The sequence below is a fragment of the Lissotriton helveticus genome, chromosome 10 (assembly GCF_964261635.1).
Source record: "Lissotriton helveticus chromosome 10, aLisHel1.1, whole genome shotgun sequence".
NCBI lineage: Eukaryota > Metazoa > Chordata > Amphibia > Caudata > Salamandridae > Lissotriton > Lissotriton helveticus.
In genome coordinates, this window is record NC_136071.1 from 188,333,303 (window position 1) to 188,353,633 (window position 20,331).

At 41.7% G+C, this 20,331-nt stretch overlaps 1 protein-coding gene across 1 annotated transcript in view; it reads left to right on the forward strand.

Annotated features, from left to right (window-relative positions):
• Positions 1-20,331, forward strand: part of DCUN1D3 (defective in cullin neddylation 1 domain containing 3) — a 109,569-nt gene that overhangs the window by 52,599 nt on the left and 36,639 nt on the right. The window contains exon 3 of the mRNA XM_078665079.1: positions 16,544-17,074. Within this exon, the coding sequence (XP_078521205.1) occupies positions 16,644-17,074 (431 nt within the window). The 5' untranslated portion in view covers positions 16,544-16,643. The remainder of the gene's footprint in view (positions 1-16,543; positions 17,075-20,331) is intronic.

Sequence of the window (20,331 nt, forward strand, 5' to 3'; positions counted from 1 at the left end):
TTGCTCCAGAGCGATCGCTCCAGTGGTGGTCTTTGGATCTTTCTCTTCTACTGGAAAATAAAATATCCAAGTGTTCTACTCCTGCCCGACTCCTGCTTTCTCGCAGCGCGAGAAGCATTAAAAAAAATGGTGTTTAAATAACCATTTTATTTTCTGCCTCTCACACTGCGAGAAAGCAGTGGGGTGGCACTCTTCCCCCGCAGTGTACCTGTGGAGGCGTAGTGTGTTAGGGTGTTCCTACCTTGTCCCCATCTAATTACTTTTTAACGTTTGTGGTGGGACTCACGTCAAGCTGAGTCCCAAGATGGCTGCCAGCACTTCCTGGTTTGAAGTGTTGACAGCCAATCCGATTTCAGCATGAAGAATTAAGTTTTTGTCTTAATATCTCAAAAACGAACGACCGGATTTATTACGCCACTTTAAAACAAGCACTGGCGTTGCCAATAGGTTTCGCATTTGGAAAGTTGGAGCTATTGGTTTTGTAAATGACATTTTATATTTATATATCGTTATTGGCATTGTCAATAACAATATATAAATATAAAATGTCATTTACAAAACCAATAGCTCCAACTTTCCAAATGCGAAACCTATTGGCAACGCCAGTGCTTGTTTCAAAGTCGTTTTTTTAAATCGCCAAAATAGCCTCCAGAGAAGCAATGTTGTCCAAGCCACCACAAAAAACACATATTTGCCGTCCCCTCCCCGCTCCCCGTCTCCTTTGTTTTTAGGGTGTTTGAAGCACGTAGGACACTAGGGTCCGTTCTGTTTAAGCACAGAAAAACTAAGTTTTTTCCAGCGAAATACAAGTATTTTGTGTAGTTGACAATAAATAATGTGTTCATTTAGAGGAATCGTGCAGATATACTTTTAATTACTCCCATGGGGCTCTAGTTGCTCTCAGCAGAACATCCCAGCTTCTATTTCTTCTAATGACACGTTGTCTGGAATCACACATACTACTATGTAGCAGGGACAGACGTAACAGTGTGTACGTGTTTTCCAAAAACAAGTACAGAAGGATCCCGTGTACAGCACATAGCCACTAGGATTAGCTGTAAAGAAAGAAGGGGACAGTAGGCGGAGATTGGAAATGAAACTTGGAATTTCAGCATCTGCCACAAACCTTCCTGTTTAAAATGAAGTGTTCGCAAAGGATTGCAAACTAACTTTCAAGGCGATGCTTGAATTTCAGCTGCATGGGACTTTGCCTTGATGGCGCCGTAAAACAGACATTTCAAAGGCATGCAATAAAAACAACGCTGTATTAAAACCTAATGTGCTTAGACAGATGACTGTTACAAAAAGCCACACGCCAGCGCCGTCAGTGGTATAAAGAAGTTCTCAGCTGCAGAATGATGGCTGCATCGCAGACTCACACAAACAGAAGAGTGACCTTGAGGAAATCTTTCAGTGGCCTGTGAAACCTGTTCAGTGAGCTGCTACAGTGTACACAGTGCAGGGATAGCTAGACACTCCATGTTCGCATTGAAACTCAGCCAATGACTATTGGCCAGACATTGATTTAGTACCACGTGTGGTGTCCCCGCGGTATTTTGTGGTAGCGTAGTTGGCTGTTCCCTGTGCTACGCCTCTGGGCGCGCCTGCCTTCGGCCCATCTGACTTTGCCACATGTTGGTGTGGTGTCAGAGCTAATTGGGTTAATTAGTTCCACAAGCAAAGCCGACACAGAATGGGGTGGGTAATAAATATCCGAAAGCAAAGGAGGCAGGTCCCTAGAACGGAGGAGAAATACGGCTGAAGTGAAAGAATAATACGTGCGAGACGAGACCTGGAGAAGCAGACGGACTGCAGGACGAGGGAGAAAGGCAGAGGACGAGAAGACTGACAGAGGAAGGAGGCAGAGAAAGGGTGACTATCGGAAGCAGCAACGAGGGACGGGGAAAGGCACCAACCCAAACAAGGCGCACAATGCCCTGTGACCGCAGCTCTGTAGTAATGCTGACTTCAGCATTTTACAGCCATCGCGCGAGATGTTTTATGTGCGCGGAGGGAAGCCGGATGGAGGCGGGAGAGCCTGGGGCGGGAATGCGAGCGAGGGGAGGCAGGGGGATTAGGAGGGAAGCCGGATGGGGGCGGGAGAGCCTGGTGGGGGGGCGGGAATGCGAGCGAGGGGAGCAGGCGGATTAGGGAGATGCGCGTGCTTGTGTGGTCACGTGACCCGCTTTTGTGGCCACGTGACCTCACATGCACTGTGAAGAAACCGCAGTGGTTTCACTAGTCGATCGAGCCCTTGAATTTTCGCCTATTACATTCGCAAGCGAATGATAATAGGCGAAACCTAAAAAGGTCGCTTTGTGGACCAACAGCTGCCTTTCTGCCAAATTTGGTCTAATCCTGTTCAGCAGTTCGGGCTGTAGTCATGTCATGTCTAAAATCTCTATTGGACTTAACATGGGGAAAATTTAGATTTTTCACAGCCTGCTGGGCAGAAAATCTGGATTTTATTAAGGACACAGAGGCTAATATTATGCAAATCTCCTTTATTACCACAGCTCAGTAGCAACAATTGAAGAATATAGAACTTCAATGAACATTCTGAGTAAGAATAAAGTTCCTTAGAAACAATCTCTCATCCTTCTTTGTCCAAACTGCGAAGAAAGATCAACGTGAGATAAACTTGAGGATTAAAAGTTGAAGATCCAAACTCCATAACCAAAATCCAGAACGAAATTATTCTGAAAGAAAAAAGTGAATATCGTAAAATCAGTCAAATGGGAGGGTTTGAGAAAAAAAGAGGTGGGGTAATATTAGCCTCCGTGTCCTTAATAAAATCCAGATTTTTTGCCCAGCAGGCTGTGAAAAATCTAAATTTTATGGCACGACACGGAGGCCATATTATGCAAGTTTAAACTGCATTAAGAACATTATCAATCACATTAGGTATTGGTTTGAAATAACATGCTCTAAACATACTATCATTTGACCAATCTGCAGCCCTAAGGATGTCTTGTAACCCTCCTCCTAAACAAAATGCTTTTGAGGCTGAAGCACCTCTTATGGAATGAACACCAAAAATGGAAATATCAACACCACTTTCATGCATAACTTTTTTAACCCACCTGGCTAAGGTTGGGAAGAGACTCCCTTATGAGGAAATCTATAAAAAATTAACAATTGTGATTCATTCATCCTTGGAGATTTTGTTCTTTTTTCATACTCTTTCAAACATTTGACCACACAGAGTCTATCATTCGCAGAGAAAAAGGGGTAGAAAATAGAAGAGGACATGGTCTTCGTTCTTTTCTTAAGGTAAAAACAAACTCCTTCGGGTTGAAAAGCCCTACTTGAAATGTCTAAAGCCTTAACGTCTGAAGTTCTACGAAAAGATACCAGACATAATAAAACAGTAATTTTAAAAGAGATACGTTTAAGAGAGAGAGAAGAGTTATCTCCCCATGACGATAAAGTCCTAAGAACAAGAGTAACGTCCCACAGAGTGGTATATTTTGGGCCAGGAGGTTTTATAACCCTCATGCTGCTCATTATCTTTTTAGTTAGAAGATTTTGTCCAACTGATATTCCATTAATTAAAGAATGACCTGCTGAGATCGCGGATCCATAAACATTAACAGTTCTGTAGGATAGACCTGAAGTAAAAAGATCTGAAAGATAATTGATAACATTAACTAGATCAGTTGAAATGGGATCGTAACGCCGTTGAATGCACCAGCGAACCCATTTGTTCCATGCCAATCTATAAGCTTTTCTTGTGCCAGATGCCCACGATTCTGAAATGAGTCTGAAAGCATTTGACGAAAGTCCAGGGACTCTCCATTGTCTCCTGAAATTTTCCATGCCATCCTGGTCTACAAGGGAATGTGTATAACCCTCTGGATCTTGGAGGATTTCCTTGAAAGAAGGAATCAAAATTGGAAAATCTATGCTCATTTCCTGAATGATTGGAAACCATGCTTGGGATCTCCAAAGAGGAGCTATGACGACCGTGCTCTGTTTGTAACGTCGAGCATGAAGGAGAAGGCGAGGGAGCATTGAGAAGGGGGGAAAGGCATAAGGTGCTAGGTTTGTCCAGTCTTGCAGAAAGGGATCTACTTTCAAGGCCTGAGGGTCTGGTCTCCAACTAAAGAATTCTTTCAGATGGGTGTTTATGCGGTCCGCAAAGAGATCTGTTTTGAATGGGCCCCATCTCGATTGGATGGTTAGAAACACATTCCTGTTCAGTCTCCAGTTGCTGGAGTCCCTGAAATTTCTGGAGTACCAATCTGCAACTTCGTTTTTCAGTCCGGTAATATGTTCCGCTACAACTGAAATACCTTTGTTCAAACAGTAGTTCCAAAGGCCCTTCGCTAAGTCTGTCAAATCTTTGGAATGAGGGTCGCCCAGTTTGCTGACATAGCGAACTGCGGATACATTGTCCATTTGTAACGTTACGAAGCATTTCATTGAATCTTGAGTGAAACAACAAACCGCAAAAGAACCTGCTAGTAACTCTAAGCAGTTGATATGCAATTCTTTTTCTTGTTGGGTCCAGCGACCCCCTGTTGACGAGTTCCCACATCTTGCTCCCCAACCTTCTAAACCCGCATCTGATTCTATTATTAAATCTGGTAGTTCTCCGTAAATGGCTCTTCCATTCCAAGCCTCTAAATTCTTGAGCCACCATAGTAGCTCTGTTTTTGATTCTTGGTCTAATGAAATTAGTTGGGAGTACGAATCGTTGGATCTCAAATGTCTGAATTTGAGTCTTTGTAGTGCTCGATAATGCAGCGGTCCTGGAAAGATCGCTTGAATTGTGGAGGAAAGAAGGCCCATGATTTTCGCCAGATATCTCAGAGGAAAGACTTTCATAAGAAGTGTTTTTCTCAGTTCTTTTCCCACTTTCCTCACTTTGTCGCTGGAAAGACGGAGTTCTGTCTTGATGGTGTCTACCAAGAAACCTAGAAATTGGGTCTGTTGAGAAGGTATTATACATGACTTTTTTAGATTTATAACAAAACCCAGGTGTTGTAAAAGGCGTATCGCGAGATCCGTATGGAATGAGACAGTCTTTTTTGACTGAGCCATTATAAGGATATCGTCGAGGTAAATAATCATCCTCACTCCCCTTTGTCTCAACCAAGTCGCGACGAGTCGAAGTACCTTGGTGAAACACCAGGGGGAGGATGAAAGGCCGAAAGGGAGGCTGCAAAACTGATACAGGCGGCCTTCCCATGTAAATTGAAGAAACTATTGATGGGGTTTCCAGATTGGTATTGTTAGGTAAGCATCCTTCAGGTCGAGTCTTGTCAACCAGTCTCCTTTTCTCAGGACATCTCTTAGGAGGTGTATTCCCTCCATTTTGAAATGTTGGTAGACCACCCATTGGTTGAGTTGTTTCAGATTTATCACGGGTCTTTGTTTTTCTTTTCTACAAGGAATATATTGCGTAGGAAACCCACATGGGAGCACTCGATGATTGCGCCCTTTTTTAAGAGTTCTTGAACCTCCTGAGAAACTAACGTCTTGTCCTTGCCAGAGAACGTAATATCCTGGGTATTTTTGTCTGAAGAGGAGTGTCTATAAAATCTATTTGGTAACCCCTCACAGTATTGAGGACCCAAGGATCTTTGGTTACCAAGTTCCAGTTCCCAGCAAACTGGAGTAGTCTCTCTCCCACCTTTGGAGGGGTATCGGAAGGGTCTGACAAGGTTCTTACCTGAGGAAAAAGAGCGTTGTCTTCTCTCGCCTCGGAAGGGTCTTCCGCGAGTTCTCTGCCTCTGGGGATAGAATTGTCCAAAGTTGCCGGAGTTGTTGTTGTTGAACCTGCCGCCACCACGAGATATGAAGGGTCTTGAATTTGAGTTTCCACGGCCGGGGAAACGACCCCGCATTCTCCCGGCCCGTGTAAAAACACGATCTTGGAACACTCTCTTTATATCTTTTTGAGATTTTTGTATGGAGCTAAATGCTCCGACATACCTGGCCATATCTTTGATAAATTCCTCACCAAAGAGGAAGCCTTGAGTATTTTGGCCCCCATAATTTTTTGCCAATTCTATTAGTTTAGGGTCAATTTTAAATAAAACTCCTTTTCTTCTTTCTATTGATAAGGCCGTATTTGCGTTGCCAATTAGGCATATGGCCCTTTGAACCCACTCTCTTAGTTCTTTTGGGTCGACTTGGCGGTCCTCTAGGTATGCTGATTCCGCCATCTCAAATATTTTTGTTATGGGGCCAAACGTGTCCAGTAGGCGGTCTTTGCAAGATCTTAGTCCTTTATCTAATCCTTTTCTAGGATCTCGTGAAGTCTTAGATATAAAGGCTACCACTTTGGATCAAGTTCGGGTGTTGCGACTATTTTATTAGGAAGGGAAGGTCTTGGGCACTCTGAGCGAAGCCTAGCCTCTTGTGGGATTTCCCTTCGTAGCCAGAAGGAAAGATAGTCTCCTACATGTTGGGAAGGAGTCCACTCGGGGGACAAGGGGTGTTTGATCAAGAGTGGGTCGAACATAAGATCTCCAAAAGGGTCCAGTATGTCCATATTTGTCTAGGACCTTTGATGTCCCATCTGAGCTCCCTGTTCCCCTTGTTTGCGCCTCTTCGTCGTCAGTGTTAAAGTCAGACGAATAGGGCAGATCTATTTCTGGGTCTGAACTGTCTTCAGCGTCAATATTTATAGGGGGCTCTGGGCCTTCATCTTGCCCAAATGGGGTGCCCGAGGCACCATTCTTGTCACCGCCCCGAGGGCGAGAAGGGGCGGAGGTGGTTTTAGGTTTCTTACAATCTTTGCGTTCTTTTCCTCCAATTGCCCGTTTTTTGGGAGCCTTAACTGCTCCTGAGTGAGTACCGCTAGTAGAAGGGCGCGGGGATGTTAAGGCCTCAAGACTCTTATTAATGTTATCATCAAGGGAATCAAGGACCTTTTCAAAGGCCTTACTAACTAGTTTTTCCAATTGTCCCTCAATGTTAGGTATAGGTTCTGACATCTTAAGTTCCTACCTTGAGTCGTGGGCTTAAGATAGTATCAATAGTATTATTTTTTATTGTTAAATCCACTGATAATCCCTTCACCAGAAAAAACGCTGTTATTTGTTCGAAATATCGAGGTTTATGAAACTGTCAAACTGTCATACTGTTATTGGGCTCGAGATCGTAGTTTGCCCAATGTCCTAAAATGGCCGCTCAGTTAAAGTTAATTCGGAGTGCCCAATCTCCCGAAATGGCCGCCATGCACGTAAAATGCGTGCGTCGGTCGTTGGTAGGGTTAATTCCTTTAATCCAGCCCCTTCTGAGTGAAGTTATCGAGGGGCCGGAAAGTTAGACTTAAACGCGGGATGCTTTACATTATTAACCGCAACATAAGCGGGTAGAAAGAGCATCGAGCAATCACATCTCAGAGGGGAAAAGGTTTAGAGGTAAGCTAAGGTTTAGAGTTCAACCGCGATGTGTGCAAGAGCGTTTAAAAGTAAACAAGGAGTCAAACCGGTCCGAAATAGAACCGGAGAGGGGCATTTTTCTGCGAAGGGTATAAACAACCGATCGGCAGAAAAGAGGAAAGCGTTATGAAGTATGCAGGTGTACAGTCATAAATGCAGGTGTACAGTCATAAATGATACAGGCAAAGTAGCAAAATATACGATAAAAGGATAATTATAAACTTCTGGAATCATGTAAATCATTGGTAATTTCCCATATAAGGTAAATATACCATTAAATAAACATATAATATAAAGATATAAGGGTTACATATCATACTAAGTCTGAGAATATAGAAGAGCTACTGATCTTTCTGAGCAGCTGCAACAAAGAAGGATGAGAGATGGTTTCTAAGGAACTTTATTCTTACTCAGAATGTTCATTGAAGTTCTATATTCTTCAATTGTTGCTACTGAGCTGTGGTAATGAAGGAGATTTGCATAATATGGCCTCCGTGTCGTGCCATAAAACTTGTTTTAGCCCCACTCCCCCTTTTCTCGGCCCCCACTTGACGGATCACCACAAAACTTTCAAAACAGCAGCTGAAGTGAGCGCCGTATTAGTGTGTGTGTATGTATGTATGTATATATATATATATGTATGTATGTATATATATATATATATATATATATATATATATATATATATATATATACAAACACAAAGAGTTTCCCTTTTAGGAGAGCCACATCAGCAGGTAGGTTCAATTCTGTTTTATTCAAGAAGCTGCAGCAAAGCGGGTGAACAAACGCCATAGTTCATAGCGGCCTGACGCATTTCATGCTATCAAAGCATTTCTTCAGAGGCACAAAGTCCATTTGCAGCGTCAGCACTCATTTGTATTCCTTCCACCTGCCCCAGTGGGCGTCGGCTCTCGCTGAGCCCGATGGTCCTTGTAGTGCTGTTGGTATTACTCCAGTGAGTCGCTGGCATGCTGTAACAATTGAGACAAAATAAATCCACAGTGGGTCTGGAGAGAGTTCATATCACGCTGTGTTGCACCATACTACTTCAAGACAACAACCTCACTGCCAAATGTGCCGTCAGTCGGGTGACTGCAGCACTTACTACAAACAATATGGCAGGGCTTCTCCCACGACCGGGACCGGCCGTTTTAAAATTCAAACACAAAGAGTTTCCCATTTAGGAGAGCCACATCAGCAGGTAGGTTCAATTCTGTTTTATTCAAGAAGCTGCAGCAAAGCAGGTGAACAAACGCCATAGTTCATAGCGGCCTGACGCGTTTCATGCTATCAAAGCATTTCTTCAGAGGCACAAAGTCCATTACCAGCGTGCAGCGTCAGCACTCATTTGTATTCCTTCCACCTTCCCCAGTGGGCGTCTGCTCTCGCTGAGCCCGATGGTCCTTGTAGTGCTGTTGGTATTACTCCAGTGAGTCGCTGGCATGCTGTAACAATTGAGACAAAATAAATCCACAGTGGGTCTGGAGAGAGTTCATATCACGCTGTGTTGCACCATACTACTTCAAGAGAACAACCTCACTGCCAAATGTGCCGTCAGTCCGGTGACTGCAGCACTTACCACAAACAATATGGCAGGGCTTCTCCCACGACCGGGACCGGCCGTTTTAAAATTCAAACACAAAGAGTTTCCCATTTAGGAGAGCCACATCAGCAGGTAGGTTCAATTTGGCTGGATCACATTATACTGTGGACCCGCTATATAGATGATTTGTTCATAGTATGGCGTGGTTCTCAAGGTGATGCGGAGGAGTACATCAGAGGTCTGAACATCAATGACCTGAACCTCCAATTCACGAGTAACATCAGCAAGAAGGAGGTCTTCTATCTGGACCTTAGAGTATATGTTGAGAACAATGCCATAGAAACTGCGGTGTATCGAAAGCCCACATCGGGCAACACCATCCTACATTCAGGGAGCTTCCATCCACGCAGAGTCATCAACAATATCCCCCTAGGAGAATTCCTACGCATGAAGCGAAATTGCTCCACAGATGAGGAATACGGAAAAGCACGAAGAGAGCCTAGAAAAAGATTCAGGAAAAGGGGATACTGCAAGGGAATTCTAGATCAGGCAGAAATGAAAAGCAACACAGTAGGGAGAACTGATCTATTGATTGACAAACCCACAACAGGTGATCCTAAAATCAGGATGATCACAGGTTATTCTGAAAAATCAGCAGAAGTCTTCAACATTATGAAAAAGAACTGGAAAATCTTGAAGACGGACAGTGTGATAGGGCAAACACTGTCAGCCTCCCCTCTGATCTCTTATAGAAGAGGAAACTCATTCAAAGATCATCTTGTGAATAGCCACTATGAGTGTAGGAGCAGGAGGAAACCATCAGCGCGATTTACCATTTTTATATCCATTATTTGGCCTTGGTGGAGAGAGTTGCCGGTCTTCTAATGGCTCCCTTTCCTTTGTCTGTATTCCCAACGTTGGTGTAATCTTTTTTTGCGGTTTCTTAGTTTCTTCGTTCCTGTTGTTGATGTGTGGTTTGTCCTCTGCCACGTCCCCGACCTCTCCCTCGAGCTCTCTGTGGGGTATCTGTTCCTGTTTTTTGTCTGTCTTTTTGCATCACTCTGAATTCGTTTAAAAAATTCACTTTTTTCGGTATTGGGTCAGATCCTGAGGCTTGTTCAAGTGAGGCTTCTGAATCAGAGTCGCTGATCGCTGGGATTTCGATCGAAATATTAGAAGCAGCTGCTCCCGTGAGTTCATTCATTTCTTCTCTGTATAGATGGTCATATTTCCTGCTGAAAGTAAGGATACGACCACTCTCATAGTCGGCATAGTCTCTATTCATCTTATGTTGTTTTCTCAGTTTGATATCCTCCTCATATTTTGTCAAACGTTCTTTCATTTGATCCATACGTTTTTTCATAGTGGGTTCATCCACCGACGATGTAATATCTTCCATTAGAGTCTTAATTTGCTTCAAATATTCCTCTCTATCTTCCCAAGCATACTTAATGAGAATCTCCATCATGCCTCTGGAACTTTTGGCAGAGTGATTAGACCAGTCATGTAACATGTTGGGGTTAGGTGACTCGTAGGTGGGGGTAATAAAGATCCTCAGCCCACGTGGAGCCATGGATTGATCCACATAGTTTTGTAGGGAGATAGCTTCCCACCATTTAGATATTTCCATTCGCCGTAATTTTTCCAATTTTTTTAATTTTTCTTCCATACTATTGGCATTCGTTTTGATACCAGTATTCTTGTTGGCAATGGGAATTCCACCCGGTTTCCTGCTAAATAAGGCTTGAGCCGCTGCTCGTCTATCTGCTTCTTCTTCCATGTTCAAGTGCTACTGAAGTCAAGTGAATGACTGGATGGTAACGGTTCCCCTCTAGATACAATCCAGAGTTCTTTTTGCCGGTACAACACGCGAGTATAATTGGTGACAAAGTTAGAAAATAAAGGTTGCAGTTAACTTGTAAGCTGATCGTGTTACAAGCGGGGTGCAACATACAATGTGCCCCCTCGGAAGGTTCTCCCCTTCGCTCTTCAAACACTGCAGCCAAGTCATCCAACGCGTTTGTCAATAAAGCGTTCCACAACCAACAGGCAGTTACCACGTACTCCCGCTGCCCCGCTAAGGCACACACCGCCCCGGGAAACCTAAGCTGGTGTTACCCGACAGCAAGGGACGGAAAGTAGAGCGTGGGCTTACCTGTGGATTAGACGCTGCGGAAAACGAGGTCTTGATTCACCACCGCTCCTGCAAATACTCTGTGCAAATGCAAATCCCGGCCGGTCAAAGTGCGTTGCTCCAATTAATATCCAAAACACTGTTGCTTCTGCTGCAACGCTGTGACCCGTTGAAAAGTGGCGTACACTCCGGCGAAGCAGCCGGAAACTTTAGTATACCATAATCATATCACCGTACAGTACGCTCTCAGGAATCACAAACCATCCAGAAGTAAGTTTAAATCTTCAGTTTAATCACACAACGCGTTTCGGCGACTTGCCTTGATCACGTGTGATGAAAGTGTGTGAGTGAGTGTGCCATTATGAATCAAGTTACACCATCAAAAGTGAGGTAGGACTGCATACAATATACATTATACACAAGTGCAAAATAGTGTCGGCCATCTTGTAACGGTGTTTTCAACCTAAGTAACGTAAGTAATACAATATACAATAAATCAAAAGTATATATGTTAGGTCAATAAAGAATTATAACCGGAGGAGTGTTAGAATCTTACTCCACATCGAGCCTACTGACAAAACAGGGCCGTAAGGTATTTCCTATGCGTTAAAATAACCATAGAACAAATAGAATTAAGACTCTAATGGAAGATATTACATCGTCGATGGATGAACCTACTATGAAAAAACGTATGGATCAAATGAAAGAACGTTTGACAAAATATGAGGAGGATATCAAACTGAGAAAACAACATAAGATGAATAGAGACTATGCCGACTATGAGAGTGGTCGTATCCTTACTTTCAGCAGGAAATATGACCATCTATACAGAGAAGAAATGAATGAACTCACGGGAGCAGCTGCTTCTAATATTTCGATCGAAATCCCAGCGATCAGCGACTCTGATTCAGAAGCCTCACTTGAACAAGCCTCAGGATCCGACCCAATACCGAAAAAAGTGAATTTTTTAAACGAATTCAGAGTGATGCAAAAAGACAGACAAAAAACAAGAACAGATACCCCACAGAGAGCTCGAGGGAGAGGTCGGGGACGTGGCAGAGGACAAACCACACATCAACAACAGGAACGAAGAAACGAAGAAACCGCAAAAAAAGATTACACCAACGTTGGGAATACAGACAAAGGAAAGGGAGCCATGGGAAGACCGGCAACTCGCTCCACCAAGGCCAAATAATGGATATAAGAATGGTAAATCGCACTGTTGTTAACTTGTCGAAGAGACCACTCAGTGAACTAGAGAAACGTACTTTATGCTTAGGCCTTTCTTTTTGTCCCACTGCTAATTTTAACTTCACTGAGACACGTATAGACTTGTTCAGGTTTGTACGTAAAATGAAACTGAAAAAATGGTACAAACTGAAAAGACTGGAACATGGACCTAACAGAGATCTGACACAAAGTAGGCAACATGGTGATTTCACTGTAGGTGATGTGGATAATCTCCTAGCTATTGCTGAATTAGATACACCAGCAGTAAATGGAAACGTATACACCACATCTGCTGATAGACTGAGAGAAGCCGGTTTTGAGGCAGGATCGGCGGCCAATACCAATTTTAAAACACGTTCTACCTTCATGCCCACTCTCCCTCATGATAATATAGACACCTTTCATGAGTGTACAGTGAAAGATTTACTGAAACTTAGGAATAAACATGGTGGTAAAAATAATCAGGGGGATAACATGACCAACAATTTAACCAACAAACAAAGAAACGCACTTAAATCCCTGCAGGATGATTCCTCCATTGTCATACGTCCAGCGGACAAAGGGGGTAATATTGTGGTTCTCAATAGAAGTGACTACATTTCAGAAGCTTTACGCCAACTGGGTGATGCGAAGTATTATATCAAAATTATGAGATCTGCCTACAGTGACAGTATCACTGAAATCTGGGATAAACTGTGCATGTGGAGAGATCAGGGATTACTAACATGGGAAGAGTTTTGTTATCTTAAAAAGGATCATCCCATTCTTCCCATTTTGTACCTGCTACCTAAACTCCACAAACATAAAACTCAACCTCCTGGTAGGCCCATAGTTTCCTCGATAGGCAGCATAAGTGAACATATTTCCAAATATGTTGACCATTTTCTTAGAGACTATGTGGTCACATTACCAAGTTATTTACGTGACACGAAAGATTTCCTCAGCAAAATAGACACCCTGAAGTGGGAATCAGATTGGTATTTTCTGGTGTTGGATGTACATTCATTGTACACCATTATTGACCATCAACAGGGACTTGAGGCATGTGAATTTTACTTGCGAAATAGATCTGTAAACTTTTTTGAACACAATGTGATGATCATGGCTATGATTGATTTCTGCCTGAAAAACAATATATTTTCTTTTGATGGCGCCCTCTACAGGCAGATCAACGGTACTGCCATGGGTTCTTGCTTTGCTCCTAGTTTCGCTAACCTATTCATGGGATACTGGGAGCAGGAGATCCATGGCAGTACCACCCTCAAGGAAGATTTTCTGAGAGTAGTGGTATGGCTCCGCTATATAGATGATTTGTTTATTGTCTATAGGGGGAGTAAGGAACAAGCTGAAACCTTTGTAGACAATATGAATATCAACAGATACAATATCAAACTGTCAGGAGCTATTAGTAACACCGCTGTTGAGTACCTGGATGTTAGATTGGAGATAAAGAACAACCAAATCTGCACTTCCTTGTTCCGTAAGGATACAGCAGGCAATAGTGTACTGCATGCCCTTAGCAGTCATCCGGAGGTGCTCAAATGGAGCATACCTTATGGAGAGCTGCTAAGGGCAAAACGCAATTGTAATTCCACGGAATCATTTGAAAGGGAGAGAGACATCATAGCAGAGAGATTCAGGGAAAGAGGGTATCCCAACTGGGTCATTAAGCGAGCTATGGCAAGAGCTGAGATGGTTGACAGAAAAGAAACTTTGGAGAATGTTGAGCATGCATCGGATGAGACGCAGGACACCACCAGATTAATACTCACTTTTAATGCGAAATCTGCAAGAGTTAAAAAAGTTGTTGCTAAAAATTGGCAGATTTTGAAACATGACAACATCATAGGCAGCCAGGTTCAAGAAAGACCTAGTATAACTTACAGACGTAATCGCAACATCAGGGATCTGGTTACTAGAAATGATATTACTGTATACAAAGACAACAATGAACACGGTCTGCAGGGTTTTTTCCCATGCAGCCATTGTAAAGCCTGCAGCAACAGTACCTTTAAAAGTGACCTGGAATACAATGGGGTTAAGAGAAAAATAACACAATTTCTCACGTGTAGTACCAGTTATGTTGTGTACATTATTGAATGTCCTTGTCACCTGTGGTACATAGGTAGTACCAAATGCAGTGCGAAAAAAAGAGTTCTGGAACACCGCAGGGCAATAACCAATCAGGACCCCAAATACCCGGTGGCACGCCACTTTAGAGAACATCATTTCTCTGATGCTAATTTGCTGAGCTATATGCTCATTGAACAAGTACAAGGGAGTCCGAGGGGTGGGGACAGACTACTATCCCTCAGACAACATGAATCCAGACATATCATCAATTTTCAGAGTAAACATCCGGGTGGCCTTAACTGGGATGAAGAGCTAGCTGTACACTTGAGGGACAATACATAGGGATCTGTGTATCCTCTGGAGTCACCCGTATCTGGATCTGATGTATTTTGATTGCCTTGAACAAGTTTTTGCCATGTTTTCTATTTGCTTCTAAGTACATGTCTGTATGTGTGCTTGTATTTTGTAATTTTAATTGACTCTTATATATGTTTTTTGTGTATTTTACTACAGGTGTACAGGCAGGGTCTTCTAGTAAGAATGGATTCTATAGTTTGGGCACCTTTCCCTGTCTCTGGCTCTTGATCCTGCTTTATTTCTTAGTCACTTAGATTCACGGTCAGTTAATCTTTTTCACTTTTGACACAAAATCTTAATGGTCGGGACGTTGCCGGTGCCGGCACAACAAAGGTCATGAATTGTCTCACTGGCAGTTTTCATCTATGGGACCTTTGCTATGAGGAATTCTTGGAGGTCTGAATAAGCCTATGTTTTGGTGGCCAAAATCGGTCCTGTGTACACTAACAGGAGGTTTTCCTTGTGCATACCATTTATATGTTTTTCTACAATTCCAGGACGTCTTTGTTATAAACTGACATGAGTAACACAGACATTTGTGACGTAGGATGCTAGTGTATGACACTTGTCTAAAACATGGGAAATGAATTGCATATATCTACATTTATGATGTCACACAGGTCTGATGTTACTTTGGACACTATGTCAATGACTATTTGTTCGATGGTTATTTTAACGCATAGGAAATACCTTACGGCCCTGTTTTGTCAGTAGGCTCGATGTGGAGTAAGATTCTAACACTCCTCCGGTTATAATTCTTTATTGACCTAACGTATATACTTTTGATTTATTGTATATTGTATTACTTACGTTACTTAGGTTGAAAACACCGTTACAAGATGGCCGACACTATTTTGCACTTGTGTATAATGTATATTGTATGCAGTCCTACCTCACTTTTGATGGTGTAACTTGATTCATAATGGCACACTCACACACTTTCATCACACGTGATCAAGGCAAGTCGCCGAAACGCGTTGTGTGATTAAACTGAAGATTTAAACTTACTTCTGGATGGTTTGTGATTCCTGAGAGCGTACTGTACGGTGATATGATTATGGTATACTAAAGTTTCCGGCTGCTTCGCCGGAGTGTACGCCACTTTTCAACGGGTCACAGCGTTGCAGCAGAAGCAACAGTGTTTTGGATATATGGATATATATATATATATATATATATATATATATATATATATATATATATATATATATATATATATATATATATATATATATATATATATATATATATATATATATATATATATATATATATATATATATATATATATTCTAAAGTTTATGAATTTTAATAAGATACCCATGGTGGTAAACTAGGATTCCATGCAAGTACATTTTCCTTCTCCAGCATTGGCCTTTTTCCATAGATTTGCTTACTATTCCTTTACCGTCTGGCACAAACCATTCTATCCATTATTGTGAAGAACCTCCAGAAATTTTCGGTGATGACAATGGCACTGACGTTTTTAGTGTCTTTAATGTCCAGTTAGAACTTTATTCTTATTGCCTCAGAAAATATGGATTGTTCTAGCTTTTAAAATCTAAAACATCCTCATCTGACAGAAAGGCTTGTTTCAAAAAAGCATGAAGATCATTAGAATACGTCATTATTGTTTGAGGTTGATAACTTTAATTTTCCCCACTTTAGTCATATAATAAACCAGTGTTCAATAATTGTTATTATGGCCGTTTATTGTTGTAGAAATTGGTTAGCCTATATGCCCCCTAACTGATTTTTAGTGTGATTAAGACTCTATTAATACCATTTTGTTAACTTTGTTTTTAGGTTCATCTGCCACTATTAATGGCATGCAGAGGAATAAGAAAATTCACTGGAGAGGGTGTCTGATCCAAGGAGGCCTGCTTTAAAGTCAGGCGTACTAAAGATGGGCCAGTGTGTCACTAAATGCAAGAATCCTTCTTCTACTTTGGGTAGTAAAAATGGCAACAGAGAAAGCAGCAAGTCACAAGGCAAAAGAAGTGGTAGCCACAAAGAGGAGTCATCATTTGCATGTGGTAAAGCTTCTGGGGATATTCTTGTTAATGGAACAAAGAAAATGGATACTGCAGTAGAGTCTAGCCAGCCTCCGGCACCCTCTGGTGATACAAAGAAAAAAGATCCGGGTTTGGGAGCGGAGGAGTCTTCTTTGCAACGGATTGAGGAATTATTTAGGCGATATAAAGATGAACGAGAAGATGCCATCCTTGAGGAAGGAATGGAACACTTTTGCAATGACCTCTGCGTGGACCCAACAGAATTTAAAGTGCTAGTCTTGGCTTGGAAATTCCAGGCTGCTACCATGTGCAAGTTTACAAGGTAGGTTGTATTTTTACATTAATGTTTTCAAGGGGTAATTAGTGCATAGTTGATATCTTTGGGAGGAGTTTGTAAAATCAATTCTAAAAACCTTTTGTCACTAGGCCAAGCTGTTCTTTGCCAACCTTTGTGATTTCGTAGCTAAAATCCTGTTTTTGTCTACAAAAAAAAAGTTTTTTTTACAAATATTAACAAGAAAATGGGCCAATGGACGGAAGGATGAGATAGCTTCACATAACTCATTGTTTTCAAAAGAGTGCTCCCAGTGCTGAGCATATATGTCTCAGTCCACATCAATGTAAGCAAGTAATTCTAAGAAGGAGGGGTTTTTAGCAGGACCAGGGATTTGCTTAGGCGCTCAGCTAGTCACGCAAATACGTATAATTAGCGAAATGAGTATATATGGTGCAAACCAAGGCAAGGGGATAAGCCCTTAAAACCCCTAATTTAGGGTGTAGAAAAATCCACACTCAGAATATATAAAAAAAAACATATAGCCTAGGCACACATAAACGGCAGTAAACAGAAATGATAGCTGTCTGTAGAGAAATCACACATATAAATGGCAATTGTCTTCAGGATGAAAGGAAAAGGTCTTGTCTGGATCAAGTTGCAATCTTTTAATCCTTTTCAAACACGAAATAAAGATGGACAAAGCCAGCCGACATGTGTTTCGTCGCACAATGGAGAATTGCTCCGCGACTTCTTCAGGGCTGGGAAATGGATACAATAAATACAATGAATGTATGACAAGTACGAAGACAGACATGCTAAGGGCTTTACAACTTTAGCCCTGTCGTTGATATGTGTGAAAGAAAACACGCGTGGAAACCCAACCAACCTCACGTTGTGATAGCTATGCTCATTAAGAAAGGAGTGAAGTTGTCCCAGGACAGGTGAAAATAAGTGTGATACACAAAGGGGTGTGGGACAATCGTGGTTGTTGAAATCAAGTAATTGAGAAGAAAAAGTGATTTCCAAGTTGATGTTGCTAAGTAAACACAATTATCGACTAGAAAGATCAAAGAACAAACAGTACAAAAATACCTGTACTGTTGGTATGTAAGAGCTGCAGAGCAAATAAGATGAAAAGAAAAAAGGTTGTAGATCAGCAGAAAGGAGGGTAAGTAGAAAGCATGAATGTAAAGAGAGATCGGAGTGGTGATAAAAAAGAAAAAAGGGAATAAGTGTATAAAGTGAGGGTGCTGCAAAAGGGTATGGAGTAAGCGACAAAAGGAAACCAAAGTACCAATAACAAAAAGGGGGAATCAACAAGAGTGATAAGGGCGAAAGATCTTGACACGAAGGGAATCTTACCCCTCGACCGGTGTTAATTCCAACCCAGTCGGGCTAGTGTGTAGGTGGATGAAATGGACACGAAACGCTAGTAAAAGTAAAGACAAAAATAAAACTGAAGCCCAGGTAAGGCAACTCAGTCCCAGCAATTCATAACTAGCGTTTCTCAAAAGATTACGGAGTAAATTAATTGTTAAGGCTTACCAGTGAATTTGGGAGCGGAAGTTACCCACTGCCAATAATCCACCAGAAATTTAATATAAGCACGTTCTGTCAAAGAGAATTGGATAAAAGGACCGAAATGAATGTGCTTGAAACGTTGAACAGTCATCAATAAACTGTGATTTGAGAAAACACAAACACCCAGTCGTGAGAAGTAAAAGGCTACCTGAGTTTTAATGTATCGATACACATATGGTCATGTGCGGGCCCCTTGACAGGCTGTATAGTCAATCACGGGACAATTCCAAAAATACAAATCAGTGCGTCAGCCTATTTAAAAGGACTCGCGTAGAAAAAATGTAGTGATCTACAAAACAATAATCTTGTTGAGACCGAGGCCCCAAGTTATAATTCCAATTAAGTCCTACCTTACAAGTTTCCGTCAGCGTGGACCCTCAGGTTAATCACTCAATGCCGGGTAATGGACGAGTGACGGCGGAAGCGCCGGAAGTGTGGATATCTGAGGTTCTAAGGTCCCTGATTGGTTGATCGAAATGCAAACGCTAGAGCGTTTCATTCTTGTGAAAGCTACTAATGAGTGTCTCGATGAAGACAGACTATAGTGGGAGAATAAAATGAGCTTAGATACTCCAAATCGCGGGATATGAGCAAAAAGGAGAGGCCGTAATTAGATTAAAAAAAGACTACCGGGTGTAGAAATTCTTTCTTATCATTGTCAAATAAGAGCAGACTTAAAGTCGCTGCTGAGTATAAAACGTTGTCCCTCATCACTTTCAAGTGAGAGAAGAATGGAATGCCATTCTGCTCAAAATGTGCCTTAAAATAAATATGCACTGTTGCGGATCTTGAATTAAATGCCCATGGGGTTTAAGTATTAAAAATGATAAAAGCACATGTCAATGGAGAAGCTGTAGCGAGAGAGAAGAAAACTGAAAAGGACAGAGATAAAGCACCAGTATGTGAAACATTTGAATCATTGTTTCTTACATTTATAACGATATAACCAGTCCGTTTTGGTGATGAGTATAGATAAGTTAGTTGGTGTCAAAGAAGAGTTCTAATGTATTCATTTATAATCATTGTTGCACATGAGTGTCATTCAGAGCCAAAACAATACATTACAGTACAATCATAGTTACACACCAGTGACAGTAGGTGTAAAAGGAGTGGAGTATCAAAAGAATACTCTCTAACTGTTGAGTTACATTTGTTGTCAATAACAAGGACATAGATTTCATGAGCTGCATGACGTCCGTTCTGTTTTCACATTAAGTTCATGCAAGGCTAAAAGTGGCGTGCTGTATGTTACAAGTGTCTGGCCAGATTACCTAACAGAACAACACATCCAATTCATGTTATAATCAGAATTTGTAATGAGCATCTGGAATTTCATGAGTTGAGTTGCTAATCACCCAGAAAATATTGCATTTCTTGATCAAAATTTAACCCCCGTTCCACGGTTTGTAAGCGAAGAATCCACATAGCCTCTGTTCTCCTAAGTCGGAGCTCTCTGTTGCCACCACGAATACTTGCATGGGTGGTTTCAATTCCAAAGAAAGACACCTTTTTGTCAGTACCCTGTGCTGGGCATGTAGCAGTATGTAACGCTACGGGGTATTTGGCATCTCATTTATGAATGGCCCTAATGTGTTCCATTGCCCTTTCTTTAAGTGACCTGATTGTGCTGCCTACATATAGTTTATTGCACAAACATTCAATCACATAAGTCACAAATTTGGTGGTGCAGTTAATGTTGTCTTTGATAACAAATTTTTTCC